At 35.4% G+C, this 14882-nt stretch overlaps 3 protein-coding genes, 2 long non-coding RNA genes and 1 other non-coding gene across 7 annotated transcripts; 4 read left to right on the top strand and 2 right to left on the bottom strand.

Moving 5' to 3' along the window:
- The first annotated feature begins 202 nt into the window (after nucleotides 1-202).
- LOC101205450 lies at nucleotides 203-1975 on the top strand. The gene is made up of 3 exons (XR_970006.2): nucleotides 203-707; nucleotides 889-1035; nucleotides 1465-1975. It is a non-coding gene; the product is annotated as a protein CHLOROPLAST IMPORT APPARATUS 2 (long non-coding RNA).
- Nucleotides 1976-4638: 2663 nt separating this feature from the next.
- On the top strand, nucleotides 4639-6161 carry LOC116404734. The gene is made up of 2 exons (XR_004217770.1): nucleotides 4639-4953; nucleotides 5052-6161. It is a non-coding gene; the product is annotated as an uncharacterized LOC116404734 (long non-coding RNA).
- Nucleotides 6071-8812, bottom strand: LOC101213798 (probable protein phosphatase 2C 26). 2 transcript variants are annotated; one of them, XM_011660474.2, is made up of 11 exons: nucleotides 8583-8812; nucleotides 8327-8378; nucleotides 8155-8234; nucleotides 7930-8014; nucleotides 7674-7744; nucleotides 7485-7564; nucleotides 7289-7386; nucleotides 6705-6828; nucleotides 6531-6613; nucleotides 6364-6412; nucleotides 6071-6282 (listed from the first exon to the last, which is right to left on the bottom strand). In XM_011660474.2, the coding sequence occupies exons 1-11, from the start codon at nucleotides 8795-8797 to the stop codon at nucleotides 6230-6232; spliced, it is 990 nt and encodes a 329-aa protein (XP_011658776.2). In that variant the 5' UTR covers nucleotides 8798-8812; the 3' UTR covers nucleotides 6071-6229. The 2 variants fall into 2 exon arrangements, with proteins under 2 accessions (XP_011658776.2, XP_031743926.1); XM_031888066.1 differs by having other exon boundaries at nucleotides 6074-6282; nucleotides 7485-7568; nucleotides 8583-8759.
- Nucleotides 8813-8842: 30 nt separating this feature from the next.
- On the top strand, nucleotides 8843-8913 carry TRNAG-GCC. The gene has a single exon. It is a non-coding gene; the product is annotated as a tRNA-Gly (tRNA).
- Nucleotides 8914-8947: 34 nt separating this feature from the next.
- On the top strand, nucleotides 8948-10252 carry LOC101214045. The gene is made up of 2 exons (XM_004153315.2): nucleotides 8948-9106; nucleotides 9209-10252. Exons 1-2 carry the CDS (start codon nucleotides 9067-9069, stop codon nucleotides 9676-9678), a joined length of 510 nt encoding a protein of 169 aa, XP_004153363.1. The 5' UTR covers nucleotides 8948-9066; the 3' UTR covers nucleotides 9679-10252.
- A 187-nt stretch (nucleotides 10253-10439) lies between these two features.
- Nucleotides 10440-13801, bottom strand: LOC101205913 (malonyl CoA-acyl carrier protein transacylase). Its single transcript, XM_004145194.3, has 10 exons — nucleotides 13437-13801; nucleotides 12623-12708; nucleotides 12398-12464; nucleotides 12097-12239; nucleotides 11931-11979; nucleotides 11692-11829; nucleotides 11507-11587; nucleotides 11238-11414; nucleotides 10987-11073; nucleotides 10440-10893 (listed from the first exon to the last, which is right to left on the bottom strand). The coding sequence occupies exons 1-10, from the start codon at nucleotides 13641-13643 to the stop codon at nucleotides 10831-10833; spliced, it is 1098 nt and encodes a 365-aa protein (XP_004145242.1). The 5' UTR covers nucleotides 13644-13801; the 3' UTR covers nucleotides 10440-10830.
- Nucleotides 13802-14882: the final 1081 nt, after the last annotated feature.

Below are 14882 nucleotides of genomic sequence, written 5' to 3'. Positions count from 1 at the left end.
TTGAATTTTAAAAATATTCCTAAAAACTAAACCCAATAAAACGAAAATTTTATTACACCAAACATTAGCAGATCTTAATTAATACAAATTAAGTATAGCACTAACTCTATCTTTATAAATATTAGTGAACCTTTATATGTGAAATTTCACATAAAACACGTTAAAGTAGCGTACAATGAGTATTTCTATAAAAAAAATTTCAACGTGCATAGTTCATATGTATTGTACTAAAAAAATAAAAGGTGAGACTTTTGGTGGGGGAAAAAGAAAAAGAATTTAAAAAGGTGAGACTTTAATTTGTATATATTGGAATTAATAAAAGGTATTCCCAAAGTAGTAAAAAAGAGAGGGTTTTATTTAGATTGATGGAAGAGAGAGAGGTGTGTTTTAGTTGGTTAGTGAAGAGCCCAAAGAAAGAACTTCTTCATGAACAACAAGTTGTTCCTACACCTTCTTCCATTTGGGAAGATGATTTCAGAGCTTTTTTCGACCTCACCCACGAAGAAACCCCCCCGCCGCCGCTGCATCACCCGGACTACTACCATTTCCAGAACCACGTCAATGACGTTATGGAAAACAACAACAAGGTTTCTAATTTGAATTTAAATCTTAACTATGAAGAGGTTTTGGAAGCATGGTCCGACCGTGGATCTCTTTGGGCCGCTGCATCCTCTTCCCATTCCAACGACTCAACTCACACCCCCTATGTAAGCATCGTCATTCCCTCCTTCATCTCCCTTCAGTACTTCCTGCTTCTTTTATCATACCTGAAGTAGTTCCATTTCTGTACATACTTCACACACACACATTCATTGTAAAAGAATAATATGAAAGTTATTGATAATGTTGAATATATATATGAGAGAGTGTGTGTGTGTGTGTGTGTAGATGGGAGAGGTTCCAATAATAAGAATGGAGGAAGAAAGAAGAAGAAGGGTGAAGAGATATAAGGAAAAGCGTCAAGCAAGAATATTCTGTAAGAAGATAAGATACCAAGTTCGTAAGCTCAATGCTGACAGAAGGCCTAGAATTAAGGTCTTTCTTTTTTCTTTTATTTCTTTTACTATACTATACTTTACTTATGATCTTATTCATAATTATCATTTCATTTTACACCCCCTAGCTACCTTATTATATTGAAAACCTTTTTCAAAAGCTCATACTCATACGAAGAAAATAGGTACACCCATGGCCATGTATTAACTTCTTTTAAATATATATATATACACTTTAATTTTTAGTCAACTTCTAAAAATAAAAACTACTTTTGAAAATTCTATCTTTTTTAGTTTTCAAAATTAAGCTTGGTTTCTTCAAATTTCAAACATGGGTGGAGTACTAGAAAACCCTAAAGGATGAAGACCCCTTTTAAGTAATCATTTTGGTCATGGTTTATGAAAAATGTGATTTGAATATTCCATCGATGATGTGAAGAAATTAAAGTGTTTATTTGATTTGACACAGGGGCGTTTTGTGAAGACAGATTGTTGAATGAAAAAAGAAAGAAAGAAAGAAAGAAAGAAAGAAAGAAAGAAAAAGTTGAAAAATATCTCAACACAACAATAAAAGTATCTCTCCAACTTTTCCTTTTAACATTATTCTTCATGAAAATATCTAAAATTTGTATGCACATAGATATAATATATCTGTGTGATGCTCAGAAGCTTTGTGTGTGGGACTGTGGGGTTTCTAATTTCAATAATGGTGGGTCTGATCTCCAGAGGGACCCCAACTTAATTGTCCATTTATTGAATTGATACACACCCTCTCAGCTTCACCATACCTTTAGCTACATTTGTTACTCATCTCATCATCTTCTTCATCATCATCATCACTCATCACTCTCTCAACAAACCTTAAATTATATATTGTAACAACAGAACTTCCCCATCACCTTTTCAAGTGTGAGTGTGTGTTTGGACACCACAGACTTAATTAAGGAGCACTCTGATGGAAATGTTTCATATTTTCATGATCCACTTTGGTGTACCCCAACAACATGATCATTAATTACATATTGTTTGAATTGTCAAAACATATATACTTCCTTTTTAAGATTTAAAGGCCAAATTTATCATCCGTGGTCTCCAAATTCATCTAATAAAATCTCAAAACTTTTAATTGTAAATCCATTATTGAATAAAGATGTAAATCCGAGTTCAAAGACTATTTAGAGTTTAACCAAAACTTTCCTTTAATCTTTAGAGACAAATCAACACACACACATGTATATGTATATATATTCAGAAACACCAACTATATCAATTATTTCTGAAAAAAAGTACAAAAAGATTTAAGCAATTAACTTTTTCCATGTGATTGAAAGGGAAATGTAAGATTTTTTTTTTTTCCAATTTGATTTTTCTAACTTTTGATGGTCCCACAAAAAAGTGCCAAAAGTGAAGAGCTATAATAATTTTTGTTCACATTAATGAGATTCAGAGGGCAATAAATTGTTCACAATTATCATGTGCTTTTAGTTCTTGGGTCCTATATATGATTTTTCATATACATTATTACAAATGATTTTTCACATAACTTACCTATTTAATAAACTTTGAAATAATTTAATGTATCTTAAGTTCTTATTGACAATGAATGACTATATGAATGTCTACAATATATATGTATACAAGCCTGTTTAAGATCGTGTGTGTGTGTAATGAATTAGACATTTATTTTTCACAACAAACTAATTCTAGATTTTTGTTAAAATATATTCATGAAAATTAATTAATAGGAGGCTAAAATATAGCTTTTGGCATGAAATTAGACATTAAGCCAAAAGACCTATTAGTTCAAAAGTTAAATGCAATGATAAGTTAAATGCAATAATAAATGTGTGAGTTTATAAACTAAAATGAAATAGTTAGATCTAAACAAAATTGGTTTGGATATGCATCAATATTAAAAAAGGTATCAAGGCAACCACACAAACAAAACTGTGGAATTTCTTGACCATATTATCAATTCTTCGAAAAAAAATTCGTCACGTTAATTACCATATCATTTACGGTATGGTTGAGTTAACTAACTGCTAACTATAAATATATAATATGATCCATAATTCTTTCGAGTTAGGAAAGGTTATAGAGTCTAGAGATGCAATTTTACACAAAGCCTTTTCATAAAGTCATTATTCAATTATTACCTTCTTGAAACCAACCAATAATATCGTGCTTCTCCTTAGTCATATATAGGTTTGTACTTGGCTAGATTCTGATTTTGACCAGATGACCATTTCTCACTTTGGACGTTTAAAGGAGAAATGAAATAATTAAACTTATATTTGATAGTTATTAGACAATATGTAGATTTTTAATCAATATTCAAGAGCTACTATGAGACAAATTACATTGTCGTATTAATTTGTCTCATGAAATAATGTTAGTACGACATTAGTTTTTGTGAATAATGACAGTCAAGATTATTAGTATGATTGAAAAAAAAAATTCAATTGTAATCAATATAAAAAGACAGAAAAATATGACGATATAAGTAAAAGTAAATCATGATTCCAAATTCACAGCTTAGAAGTAAATGTGTACTAAGTTCACCATTTAAGTCCAAGTCTAAAGTCATTCCACACATCATCAAGATATAGTCGACTTGATGAATCTCTCTCTTTTTTGTAAATGACATGTACAATTGCACTACTTTTACTTTCTCTAATTTGTTTCTTTTTACATTATTTTAAACTTTTGGGTAGTGATGAACATACAAGAGTCATCTTAAGCCTCTTCTTCTTCCCTCTTTTTTCTTTCTCCATCTTTCCAACCTTTTACCCATCTACCTTTATCTATTTTTCTTCTTTATTGTTGACACTGGAAACTTGTATAGGTCTTTTATGCCCCCTCTAACTCGCCCCTAGTGTAGTGTGACCTAGATACTCTCCTACGCTTAAATTAGTACATAAAACTTGCTTACTACTTGGTATTGTTAGTACGTAGCTATTTACAAGACTCGTCTTTAGGTCTCTAGTTAGGAATACGTGTGATATTGACGGTGTCATATTAATTGTTGCCTTCGATATTATAGAGTGTCAAAGCAAGTTCGAGTTGAAAGGAGGAAGAAGACAACAGGTATCCTGTGTTCAAATTTGTTTGCATAAGCACATACAAGCATTTTCATCTATAAATTTAAATATTCAATGCACAAGCTAAGTGATGTTGGTTTGAACCAAAATTCAAATGTGAACGATTTGAAGTGAAATTAAAAAAATATATATATATTATCAAAACAAACTTATAGTTCAAAGATATTTTTCTGAGAAATGCCTGGCTTGACACAAGGGAAGAATTCCAAATATGGAATAATCCAAGATTACCCAAATTATGGACTAATTCACATTCTAAAAGAAAAGGAAACCTATTGTCATGAATTAGCCATTAACAGCTTAAAAGAGAATTCCTTCCCTCTTCGACAAAATGTTAATATGGGGTAGGAGAATTTTGAATCCAACCTTTAGACCAACTTAATCTGATCTATTGACTTGTCATTCATTAATCATGAGAGATAACAAAGTCTTTCAGTCCAAACAAATCAGTTGATGAGAGTGCCAGCCAATCCTTCAGAAAGTTCTTCAAGAGAATGATACTAAAGTCATGAGAGATAACAGTCTGGCACGGTGACTTTTCGAGCAGCGTCTAGGATTCTTTTTATAAACGTTTGGTATGGTGTGTACTTATCATAGAGACGTCAGTGCTATGAGTGAGGAATTCCTCCTCAATCTACTTTTTGGGGGGAAAATGAAACCCACGTCAGCTATGATCGGGGAATTCCACCTCAATCTGCTTTTTGGAGAGAAAGACCGGTTTCATTGGCTTGGTAGAGTGTGGTTTTGTGGGCTGAGCAGAAATGTAGGTCATTTAGGGGTATGAAGAGGGATCCTAGAGAGCTTTCGTTTTTAGCTCGCCTTCATGTTTCCTTTAGACTTTTGTAATTATTCTATAGGTGTGATTACTCAGGGTTTTTGTTTCATGAAATTTGTTGTTTTCTTCTTTCATTCTTTTTAAAAAAAAGAAGTTGACAGGTTTGCGATATAAATGCAGATCATGTTGATGAAGTGGATCAAATTTCAGGACTTTCTTCAACACATAAAGCAGGTCTTCGAAAAGTGATTGAAGAGCATGATAGTAAGTCATGGAAATTATCTTGGATTGCATAGCAAGGGTACCGAAAGCAGACTGCTTAATATTCACTTCTTTATATTAGTTTGAATCGAAATGATGGAAACTTTGAACTGGAATTTCGAATTCCTATCTACCCGATTGGTCCTGCTACACCCTAGTTTGAAATTGAAGAGAACCTCGAGTAGGTAATAACGATGGCTACAATGATCAACAACGGTTGAATCTCCAACCTCCGAACTCTGTGTTACACATTTCATTGGGAAGTTTCCTTTCGGTCAGAGCTTCCCAAATGGGTGAAATAGCTTCTTGACTATGAAATAGTGGTGTTCAGTTCTTATGGGTGACCCGAGGGGAAGCTCCTCGGTTGAAGGAGCTATGCGAAGAAAAGGGATTAGTAGTGCCATGGTGTGTACAATTGAAGGTCTTGTGTCATTCCTCGGTAGGTAGGTTTTGGAGTCATTGTGGCTGGAATTCAACTCTGGAAGCTGTTTATGCAGGGATTCCTATGATCACTTTTCTTCTATTTTTTTGATCAAACTCCCAACAGTACCCACATTGTTGAAGACTGGAAGATTGGGTGTAGGGTTAAAAGAACCAAGGTTGGAACTGAAACATTAATTGTAAAGGAAGAAATATCAGAGATTGCCCAAAGGTTTATGGATCTCAGCAGCTCCAAGGGAAAGCAAATGAGGGATAGAGCCAAAAACCTAAAAGATATTTGTCACAGAGCAACATGGCCAGGTGGATCATCTCGTCACAACCTGGATGGATTTATATGGAGCATTTCAAAAGATGACACCAAATAGGATGGATTCCATCTAGTCTATTCTATCTAATACTTGGGATTCTCAACCCAATCATTCCCTAATGTTCTGACTGTAAGATAATGTGTTGAACCGACTGGCCTTTTTACTTCACTGTTGAGGGTTGGGACCATATTGTCAAATAATGAGGGTGCATGTCATTTATTATGTGACAGATCTTTGATGTAAGAATTATGCTGTAGAATAAATAATTAGTTTACAAGAATGGATTGTGGAACCATATTATATACTGTGTTGCATTTCATTGTAACCTTCGTTGAGAAAATGATAAGATCACATGCTCACTACCTGACCGACGACCACAGTGATATCATCAAGCTTTCCCCCTGTTCAGAGAGAGAAAGGTCTAAAGTTAACTACCAATGTAAATTCATGGGAATCTTAGATTATATGAGTCAAATTCTTGCCTGTAAGCTTCATTCCCAGCATTTTTTTCCAAAAAGGAACATCATAACCCTGTGAAAATTTAATGTGAAAAAACTTAAGGTATCCATTGAAAGGAAGCCAATAGAGGAGGTGCCAACTCTGGAACCTCACACACATTAAAGTATTGATGCTAAAAAACCGATTTTACCTTAGATCTAGCCTCCAATGAATACGGTGATTCAAAGGCTATATCCGCTGAATGACTACTTGCAAGGTTAGCCAGTGCCTTAGCTAGCAACGAGAAACAAATTAAACATGGTCAAGCTGATTGAATAATTAAGAGACAAACCTTCCAACAGACAGTGAACCAGATACCACATACCAGCCTCACCGACATCAATGTATTTGGTTGCTGTTGCAACAATCTCATGGTCAAAAACATTATCAAAAAGACCATCCGAGCCCATAACTAAAATATCTCCCTCTATTAGCTCCACATTGCTAACCTGTTTGCAATATTAAGACATGATGTATCTGTCGATCTCAATGATCATGGATTCATGGTGCAATTATAGATTTTATATTGTTAAGGGAAGCAGTAAAGTAACCAAAACATAGTCACGCAACACCAAAAACTCATGCCATACTCTCAAGTTTATGATTTGTTCATGTAAATTAGGAAGTACCAAGTCCTTTGGGTGGGGAAGATCATCGGTCATACATACAATGATCACAAAAGTAAAACAACTTGTTTTATCCATTTCAGTTCTCCATTCCATCTTTCTGACTGTAATATGCCATGTAAAAGTTAAGAAACGCTTCTTTTGAAATGTTAGTTTATAAAAACGTTGTCACTTCTTTTCACTTCTACTTTTCCATATTGTGGAGAACTTTGCTGGTGGAACAACGGAGATATGTAGAAGTTGACAAAAACAAAATCAATATAGATATAGAAAATCATCATACCATGGCATCAAGGAATGTCTGGCCAACCCGTTCAGAGCTAAGTTGATACGGGCAGTCAAAGAAATGCTCTTGTGGAGACGTGGAAAATATAATTTGACCTAAGGAAATCAATTTTATGTTTATATAAAGAAATTAAGATTCGGAACCAAACAGTTGAAGCTGAATTCAAATAAAATTAGACATTAGTGGAAAGAACCTTTACGAATGATCTTTAATCCACAATCTCCAACATTAGCAATTTTGAGCATGCCATCCCTCTCCATCATTGCAATAATTCTGCCTATCCCAGTGAAAGGAAAGCTAAGGTAAATCATAAAGCTTAAACATAGCAGGTGCATGATTCAAATCAAACTTCTTATAATTTTAAGTGGATAGGAAGATTTACACAGTAGCTGAACCAGTTGCAGAGGTAGCAGCATGAGCCTTTCTCAGAAGAATTCGAGGGTCGTTATTAACCTGCTTAATTAGCACATCATAGTTTTTTCCATTACTGAAAAATAAAATAGAAAGAAACACCGTATTGTCCAAGAATAAGAAACTACAATAGTAATCGAACTCTTTCCATTCTATAAATTATAAAAAAAATTTATAAACCATACAAGCAATTAGGTTCAAGATCAAGATGGTTATGATGATACAACCTCATCGTCATTCCCCACCAAATCTGAAGCGTTAGCCAAGAACTCTCGAGGGAACAAAGAAGGATCCACATTTTCTTCAGCCCAACTAGGCAAGAAAACAATTCAAGAACAACTATAATTGAACAAAATATTAATTGGAATATACTAATCTCCAGTATATGAAGAGAAAACAAGATGAATTAATCAATAAAATAGATTTCTCAATCTCAGATTCTCAACCCATACCCAGAGACACCATCAGCAACAGCAATAACTCCTCCAGAGTAGCTACTGACAAAGAAAGCATCCTCCCCTCCAGTGAGAGCCTTGAAGCACACGAGAAAAATAAGAAAGTTAAGAGTGGGCATTTTATTTAGTTGAAGAAGGTTAATGAAAGGCTGCTGCAGCCTACACTCACCTTGTTTGGGTGTGGAATGAGATGAGTTCCAACGGACAACGTCATCTCTGATCTAAAATCAAGAATATGAATAGAAATAGCTCAGAAATTGGTACTAGGTAGGACTTGGAAGATAGAATTAGAGAGTAACTAGCACCGCAATTGGTAATACATCCACGTAAATTGAATTTACACAACAATGAAGGGAGAAAGAGGATTGAAGCTTCAATTCGGATAGAGATGAATTGCAACAGGAAAAAAGAAGTAGAAAGCATACCGGACATGGTGGAGTTGAGGTGGAGCACAAAAGAGCAAATTCCTTCTGTTCGAAGATTGAGAGAATGTTGAAAGAGAAAAGGAAGGGAAAGGAATGAATGGCTGAGACTGAGGAACAGAGGCATGGAGAGCGAGTGCCGCCATTTCCCGCTTCAGCCTTTCTCGCGTCTCATCTCTCACAACAACAATAGCAAAATCTATTCTTGTGGCTTCCATTGAAGTTTAGTTTATTTGCTACATTATACTTGTTTATCTTAAAAAGCACCAGTGGTCTAGTGGTAGAATAGTACCCTGCCACGGTACAGACCCGGGTTCGATTCCCGGCTGGTGCATTTCTTTTTTAAATTTATTTTTTTAAGAAGGATTATATTTTAAAACGAAATTTGGCTTTTCTATTGTTGTTGTTGGCTTTAGATCCTTGTGATCGGATGCTTTGGCGCAGAATGCCCTAATTAGCCATCGTCGGTGCCTTTTCCGATTACAGAATGAATGCAACGTTGAATTCTGGAATTGTTTTCACTGAAGGTACGTAGAGAGATGTTTTTTTTTTTTTTTCTAATTTTGTGTTTTCTGTTCTTTCATGTGATTCAATTTTGTTGAGTTCTTTGGTGATGATGTTTCTGGCAGACATAGCCGACGGCAGTGATTCGGATACGAATTCAGCTGAAGGATCGGATTACTACGAGCCGATCTCGGCCATTGATGGTGAAGAATCGGATATAGCTGAATCAGAGGACGAAACCTACAGCTCCGATCCTCATTTCCACCAGTTACCTAACGGATGCGGTGTAGAGAATGCAGTTTCATCTCTTACCTTGAACGACGATGTGGAGAGAAGGTGTAGTGATGACGAAGAGGAGGAGAGGATGAGAGTTGCTTCTGATTCGGCGATAAGAATGGCTTTTAGAGAGGATGAAACTCGGCGGAATGCACCGCTGTCGCCGGAGAATACAACGAGAATTATGGAAGCCATGCGCGGCATTTCGTTTGATGGCTCTGCTCCAGATTGGACTCGGATTGTGTCCGAGGATCGTTGGATTGATCAGCTTCGAAGGCTTAGGCAAACGCCTACTGTTTCCAATAGTCTCGGGAACTGATAAATGGAACGTTTGGCATTTCAAAATTCAGATCCCTTCTTCTTCTTCTTCTTCTTCCTCTTCTTCTTCATCATTCCTTTGGTTTATGTTAAAGAATTATCCCATGACTCTCTGGACTATCCTCATGAATAAAGATCCTTCTGGGTTTTGATTCACGAACAGTTCCTCCATTTCTCAATCCTAAGTGATTTCTTCCATATATCATAAATTGAATGCCATTCAATATATGCTTAGATTGAGTTTTATGATTCAAACTTGTAGTTTCCTGCTGAGTTAATCTTGAAAGAATTCCGAAGCCATGACCTTCAATGAGCTGCTTGCTTGATTAAAGCTCTTGAAGCCACAAATGTATTGATTTCTGTCCAACCCGGGCTAGAACCTGATGATGAAATGGTTCCCAAAATAAGCTCAAAATAGAGGTTAGGGTTGCCATTACTAACCTATTTGAATTGACGATGTTAGATTCAAACTCTTTCCCTCTCCCCTCTTTGCTCTCTTTAATTCTTGCTTCCAAATATGTAATATTGATATTGATGAAGTTGAAACAAATTCTTAGTGAAAATTCGAATTGTCACTGTCCTCTTCGTCTTTGTTGTAGATTTAACTAGAATAGTTTGTACCATAACTGAATGTTAAAACTCAAACTGAAAAATAGTTTGTACTTCAAATACCAACAATCTTCCAATCCAACTTTGTTAGTAAATGGTATGATCATTTCAAATACCAACAATCTTCCAATCCAACTTTGTTAGTAAATGGTATGATCATTGAAGGCATGTTCGAGAGGATTTAGTTTAATTGTTTCATAAAAACAAGTCCGATGAGAATACAAACTGAACTAATCGAAACAATCTCAAACAAATCAAAATTGAAAACCAAACCAAATACACTCATTTTGCACATTATTTCTCATGGAAAGCTTCCAACTATGATGAATTATCCTAGTAACTAATAAAGATTATCGTGCATTTGTTTAGAAACTTGCAGCTCTAGAACTAATTGTAACATTCGGAGGAAAAGGGGGCTAAACAATGAGCATTGCACTAATTTATGTTAGATGCTTTTGGCAATGATGGATAGGGAGATAGCCAGAGCAGATAGGGAAAGAACTCTGCAACCATCAGTGAGCTGTTTGCTTCAATCTACACTTGATTAAGCTGCAATATTCTCAATTTCTGCACTTTTGTCCACTCTCTTGACAATCCCAGCTATAACCTATTGACCCAAAATAGGTAACACTTGTGAGATTAACCCAAAATATATTTTACCTAATATAAGTTGAGTTAAAATTGATGTAGAGTTTCATACCTTTCCGGGGCCCAATTCATAACTCTTCTTCAGCCCCTTGGAGAGTAGAGTTTTTACTGTTGTTTCCCATTGAACAGGAGAAGTCACCTGTAGTTTTGAAATGGGAATAATGAGCAATGTCAGGATTCATTGACATACAGAAGAAACTACCTGATCTTGTCCCCTAAACAAAGTGACTCATATGTCTATCAGTTGTTTTACGCAAGATGCAAAATGCATACTTCATTCTGAATGTTATGAGTTAATTTTACCTGGCGTGCCAAAATTTTCTTGATTGTGCTAGGATCTGCATGTGGCTGTGCGTCAACATTGGAGATGACTGGTATTCTGGGAGTTCTAATCTCTGTTGCTGCAAGTGCAGCTTCTAATCTTGAAACAGCAGGTTCCATGAAACTAGTATGGAATGCACCTGCTACAGCTAGACGTACCTACAATTCCGTGGTGCAGCCATTGCCGTGTGAGTTCTAATGGGAAAGAAATATATTAGCTTCAAATATCAAGTTCAGCAAAGGACAGATACCGTCATTCGAGCTTTGAATGACTTTGCCTTGGCTTCCACTGCTTCTATTCCTTTAAGACCTCCTGATACGGCATAATTGCCCTGTGATGGTAGCAAGGCCTTGCATGAGCATGACAGTGTAACTGTGCTAATGAAATTTAAAACATACAGCTTATTGAGCTGAAGGGTATTTAAAAGAACCTTACAGGACATAAGAAATTTGCTATCTGAACTTTATTGGCTTCATCGACTTCTTGATTAGCTGCATCACACAGCTGTTGAACCTTCTCTGAATCTAACCCTATGATACTGACCATGGCACTTTTAGCACCATCAGCAGCTGCCTGAAGGGAGTTATGGGAGAAGTCGTTTTCAGTGACTGCAACAACATGCACGTCGCAAGATGAAGTAAAAACATATCCACTACCCAATTATTTATGTTTACCTGCATTGCCTCGCCCCTCAGTTTGACCAGCCTGAGTCCATCCTCAAAACTAAAAATGTAACAAAAACCATTAGAAAATTAAACTTGTTTGATGCTATTTACTGGACCAACAATCTATATATGCAAGTGGGTACACATAAGAATTACAGTCAGTCTGATTAGACACCTGAAAGCCCCTGCAAATGCTAATGCAGTATACTCCCCCAAGCTTAGACCACAAGTGACATCAACAGAGTCGATTATTTGTTGGCCTCCATCACGTGCACGAAGTAGCTCAACTGCAGCTAGACTAGTGACGTAGATAGCTGGCTGCAATTGTACAATCAATTCAGAGTTTCAAAACCTTAAACGGGGATATATGTAAGCATAGGTGCATTAAATTGAATAGTGGCTTGCATTACCATCCTCTGACAATAAGTAAATAAAAAGCAATCTCAGAGAAGACTGAATAGTACAAGACAAAGCACCTGACTTATAACAGTTGAATCTAGTTTCTCCTTTGGCCCATTTGTGCAGACATCAAGAAGATCAAACCTGCAAAGGAAGACTAAGTAACATTACACCACATGGCAGTCATTTCCTTAATTTTTCATCTAAGGTGAGTATCAAGATAACTCTCAAGGTATGATTGACCTTGAACAGGCCAATGCAAGGACTAATGCAAGATGGAGGAATACTAATAGGAATCATACCCTAAGATATCATTTGCTCTGTTGAACAAGTCAGCTGCAGCAGGAACACTATGAGATTCCTTTCCCATGCCCACAGCTTGTGCACCCTGACTCAGTGAAGAAAAGAAAAGGCTTCATAAAAGAATAAGAAAATCATAACTACTGCCCAACATCCAGCTTCATGATATATGCGAGATAATTATGAAATTTTGAACAGTAAGAGGTAAATCTTAAGACAATATACTGGTTCTAATCCTTGATCAATGTATAAGCCATTATATGCATGCCACCTGGGCATCACTTAACAAAAGAAACCTTCATAAAACATGACCAGCAGAGTCACTATAGAAGGTAGAATACTTGTTTCTCTTGCTATGGGCATTGGGCCAATAGTTGTACAATTCAGGACAATGATGAACTCGTTAGCTACTGCTTCCAAAGAACTGAACTTTCATATCCTCTTTCCTTAGCCTTCAACTCTCATGAAAATTGAAGATCACCATTTTTGTAGAATTTCCATTGATGCATAAAAAGGACTGTCTTTAACACCGCCGTGACATGCTCCTTTTATGAAAGATGAATGACAAGCTTTGCACACGCCAACCCACAAAAAGAAAAAAGAAAAAAAACAAAAAAAAAAACAAACAAACAAACACGAATCTACTTTTCCCATCAAAAAGCAAGAAATTATTTAGGCAAATCCTTATCCACAACCACATTTTACAACTGAAAATTTTCGCTTTCAATTCAAAACAAAATCCAATCGAGTGCATAGTGTAAGTAAACACCAAAGCAACAAAAACAAGGGAAACCCCCAAAACCAGTACGAACTGACCTGACCAGGAAACAAAAAAGCCGAAGTGGGTTTGTAATCCAAGAACAGGGAATCATCAACTAAAGTCTGGGATCCAACAGAAGCGCTCATGAGAACCCTAGATCGAGAAATGGATGCAGTGCGGAATCCATTTCTGAAAGAGGAGGATGCATTGAGAGGGAATTTCTTGAGAGAAATAGTGGAAGGGAGAGCGAAAGAAGAGGCCATGACGGGGATGAAGATCAAATTGGGAATGTGAAGAGGAAAGCTATGGAAAAAATGGAGGTTTGTTTGTAGTGTTCAATGGAAATAACAAAGGTTTTTGCGGAGTTCTCAAAGAGTATAGACGTTGTGAAGATGGCAGCAAAATCCAATAAAAACCGCTCAACTGTTTCTTAATATTAAAGGGAAAAGAAAACACTTCTAAATCCTTCAACTTATTTTTTCCCACCAAATTCATGTAAAAATACAAAAGTTAGAATTGAATTCTTGTAAATTGGAGGTTAGATCTAAATATAATAGTAAAAACAATACCAATCTCTAACTTCAAAATTAAAAAAACACAAATTTGAGCTATGATCACTTTCATAGGTTTGTATGATTGAATTTTTATTATTAAATAGAATTTTTTTCTACAGTTCTAAAATTGTTTTACTTATTTTTTATTATGAAATTTTGTTACCAGTAGAAGTTGTCTTATCTAAACTTTGTATATTGTTCTATTTTGTTTCCTACCTTAAAAAAAATATATTTTTTAGTCTCCAGATTTTATGACTTCTATATTAGAATGAAAGTTTATTCATCATATTAATTAAACTAATTTATTCGAATAATATTTATTTACAGTTTCGTAAGTTTAAATGACAGAATTCATTTTTACCTTACCATGGATTTTAACATCATTGTAATGTTCTTATTATTTGTTTAAGATTCGAGTTTAAAAGCAAAAATAAAGGGTGTGGGAAGGGACATGAGAAAGTTGAGGTTTGAAGGAAAAAAATTATTTATTGGATTTGATTTATTTGATTCACGTATATTGATTATGTTTGGATTGATTTAAGAAATTTTTTTTTTCAAAAAACTCATTTTTGTGAAAATTGTTTAAAATATACTTTTAAAAAAAAGTTTTGAGTAGCTTTAAATCACTTTAATTTTTTTCAAAATAACTTATTTTTTAAATTAAACACTTGAAAATATAATCTAAACACAACCTATAAAAAATAGTCCGGCGGTCAACATGAGCTTAGCTCAACTGGCACATGTATGTTCCTGTGGATAATAGGTCTCGGGTTCAAATAGTCATATCAGCCTTTCGATAAAGCTGCTTCGCCCCTTCCTTGAGTCCTTTTTATGTCTAATAGGTCCGGCCTCTAGTCCTTTATTTGTCGGCGATATCGATCCGGCTTTCAGGGACAGGGATATCGATCCGGCTTTTCCATCTTTTTTTCTCGCTGCTAACTAACTAAT

This window comes from Cucumis sativus, chromosome 1 (assembly GCF_000004075.3).
Source record: "Cucumis sativus cultivar 9930 chromosome 1, Cucumber_9930_V3, whole genome shotgun sequence".
Lineage (NCBI taxonomy): Eukaryota > Viridiplantae > Streptophyta > Magnoliopsida > Cucurbitales > Cucurbitaceae > Cucumis > Cucumis sativus.
Note: the sequence above shows the minus strand (reverse complement) of the source record. Positions and strands in the feature narration are given on the sequence as shown.

Coding starts and splice junctions, on each gene's coding strand:
- LOC101213798 (XM_011660474.2), bottom strand. CDS start 8,797: ATGGAAGCCACAAGAATAGATTTTGCTATTGTTGTTGTGAGAGATGAG. Junction 6,614..6,704: donor CATTGATGTCGGTGAGGCTG/GTATGTGGTATC, acceptor TCTCGTTGCTAG/CTAAGGCACTGGCTAACCTT. Junction 6,283..6,363: donor GCTGGGAATGAAGCTTACAG/GCAAGAATTTGA, acceptor CTCTCTGAACAG/GGGGAAAGCTTGATGATATC.
- LOC101214045 (XM_004153315.2), top strand. CDS start 9,067: ATGAATGCAACGTTGAATTCTGGAATTGTTTTCACTGAAG. Junction 9,107..9,208: donor TGGAATTGTTTTCACTGAAG/GTACGTAGAGAG, acceptor TGTTTCTGGCAG/ACATAGCCGACGGCAGTGAT.
- LOC101205913 (XM_004145194.3), bottom strand. CDS start 13,643: ATGGCCTCTTCTTTCGCTCTCCCTTCCACTATTTCTCTCAAGAAATTC. Junction 12,240..12,397: donor ATTCAACTGTTATAAGTCAG/GTGCTTTGTCTT, acceptor GTACAATTGCAG/CCAGCTATCTACGTCACTAG. Junction 11,980..12,096: donor GCATTTGCAGGGGCTTTCAG/GTGTCTAATCAG, acceptor TTACATTTTTAG/TTTTGAGGATGGACTCAGGC.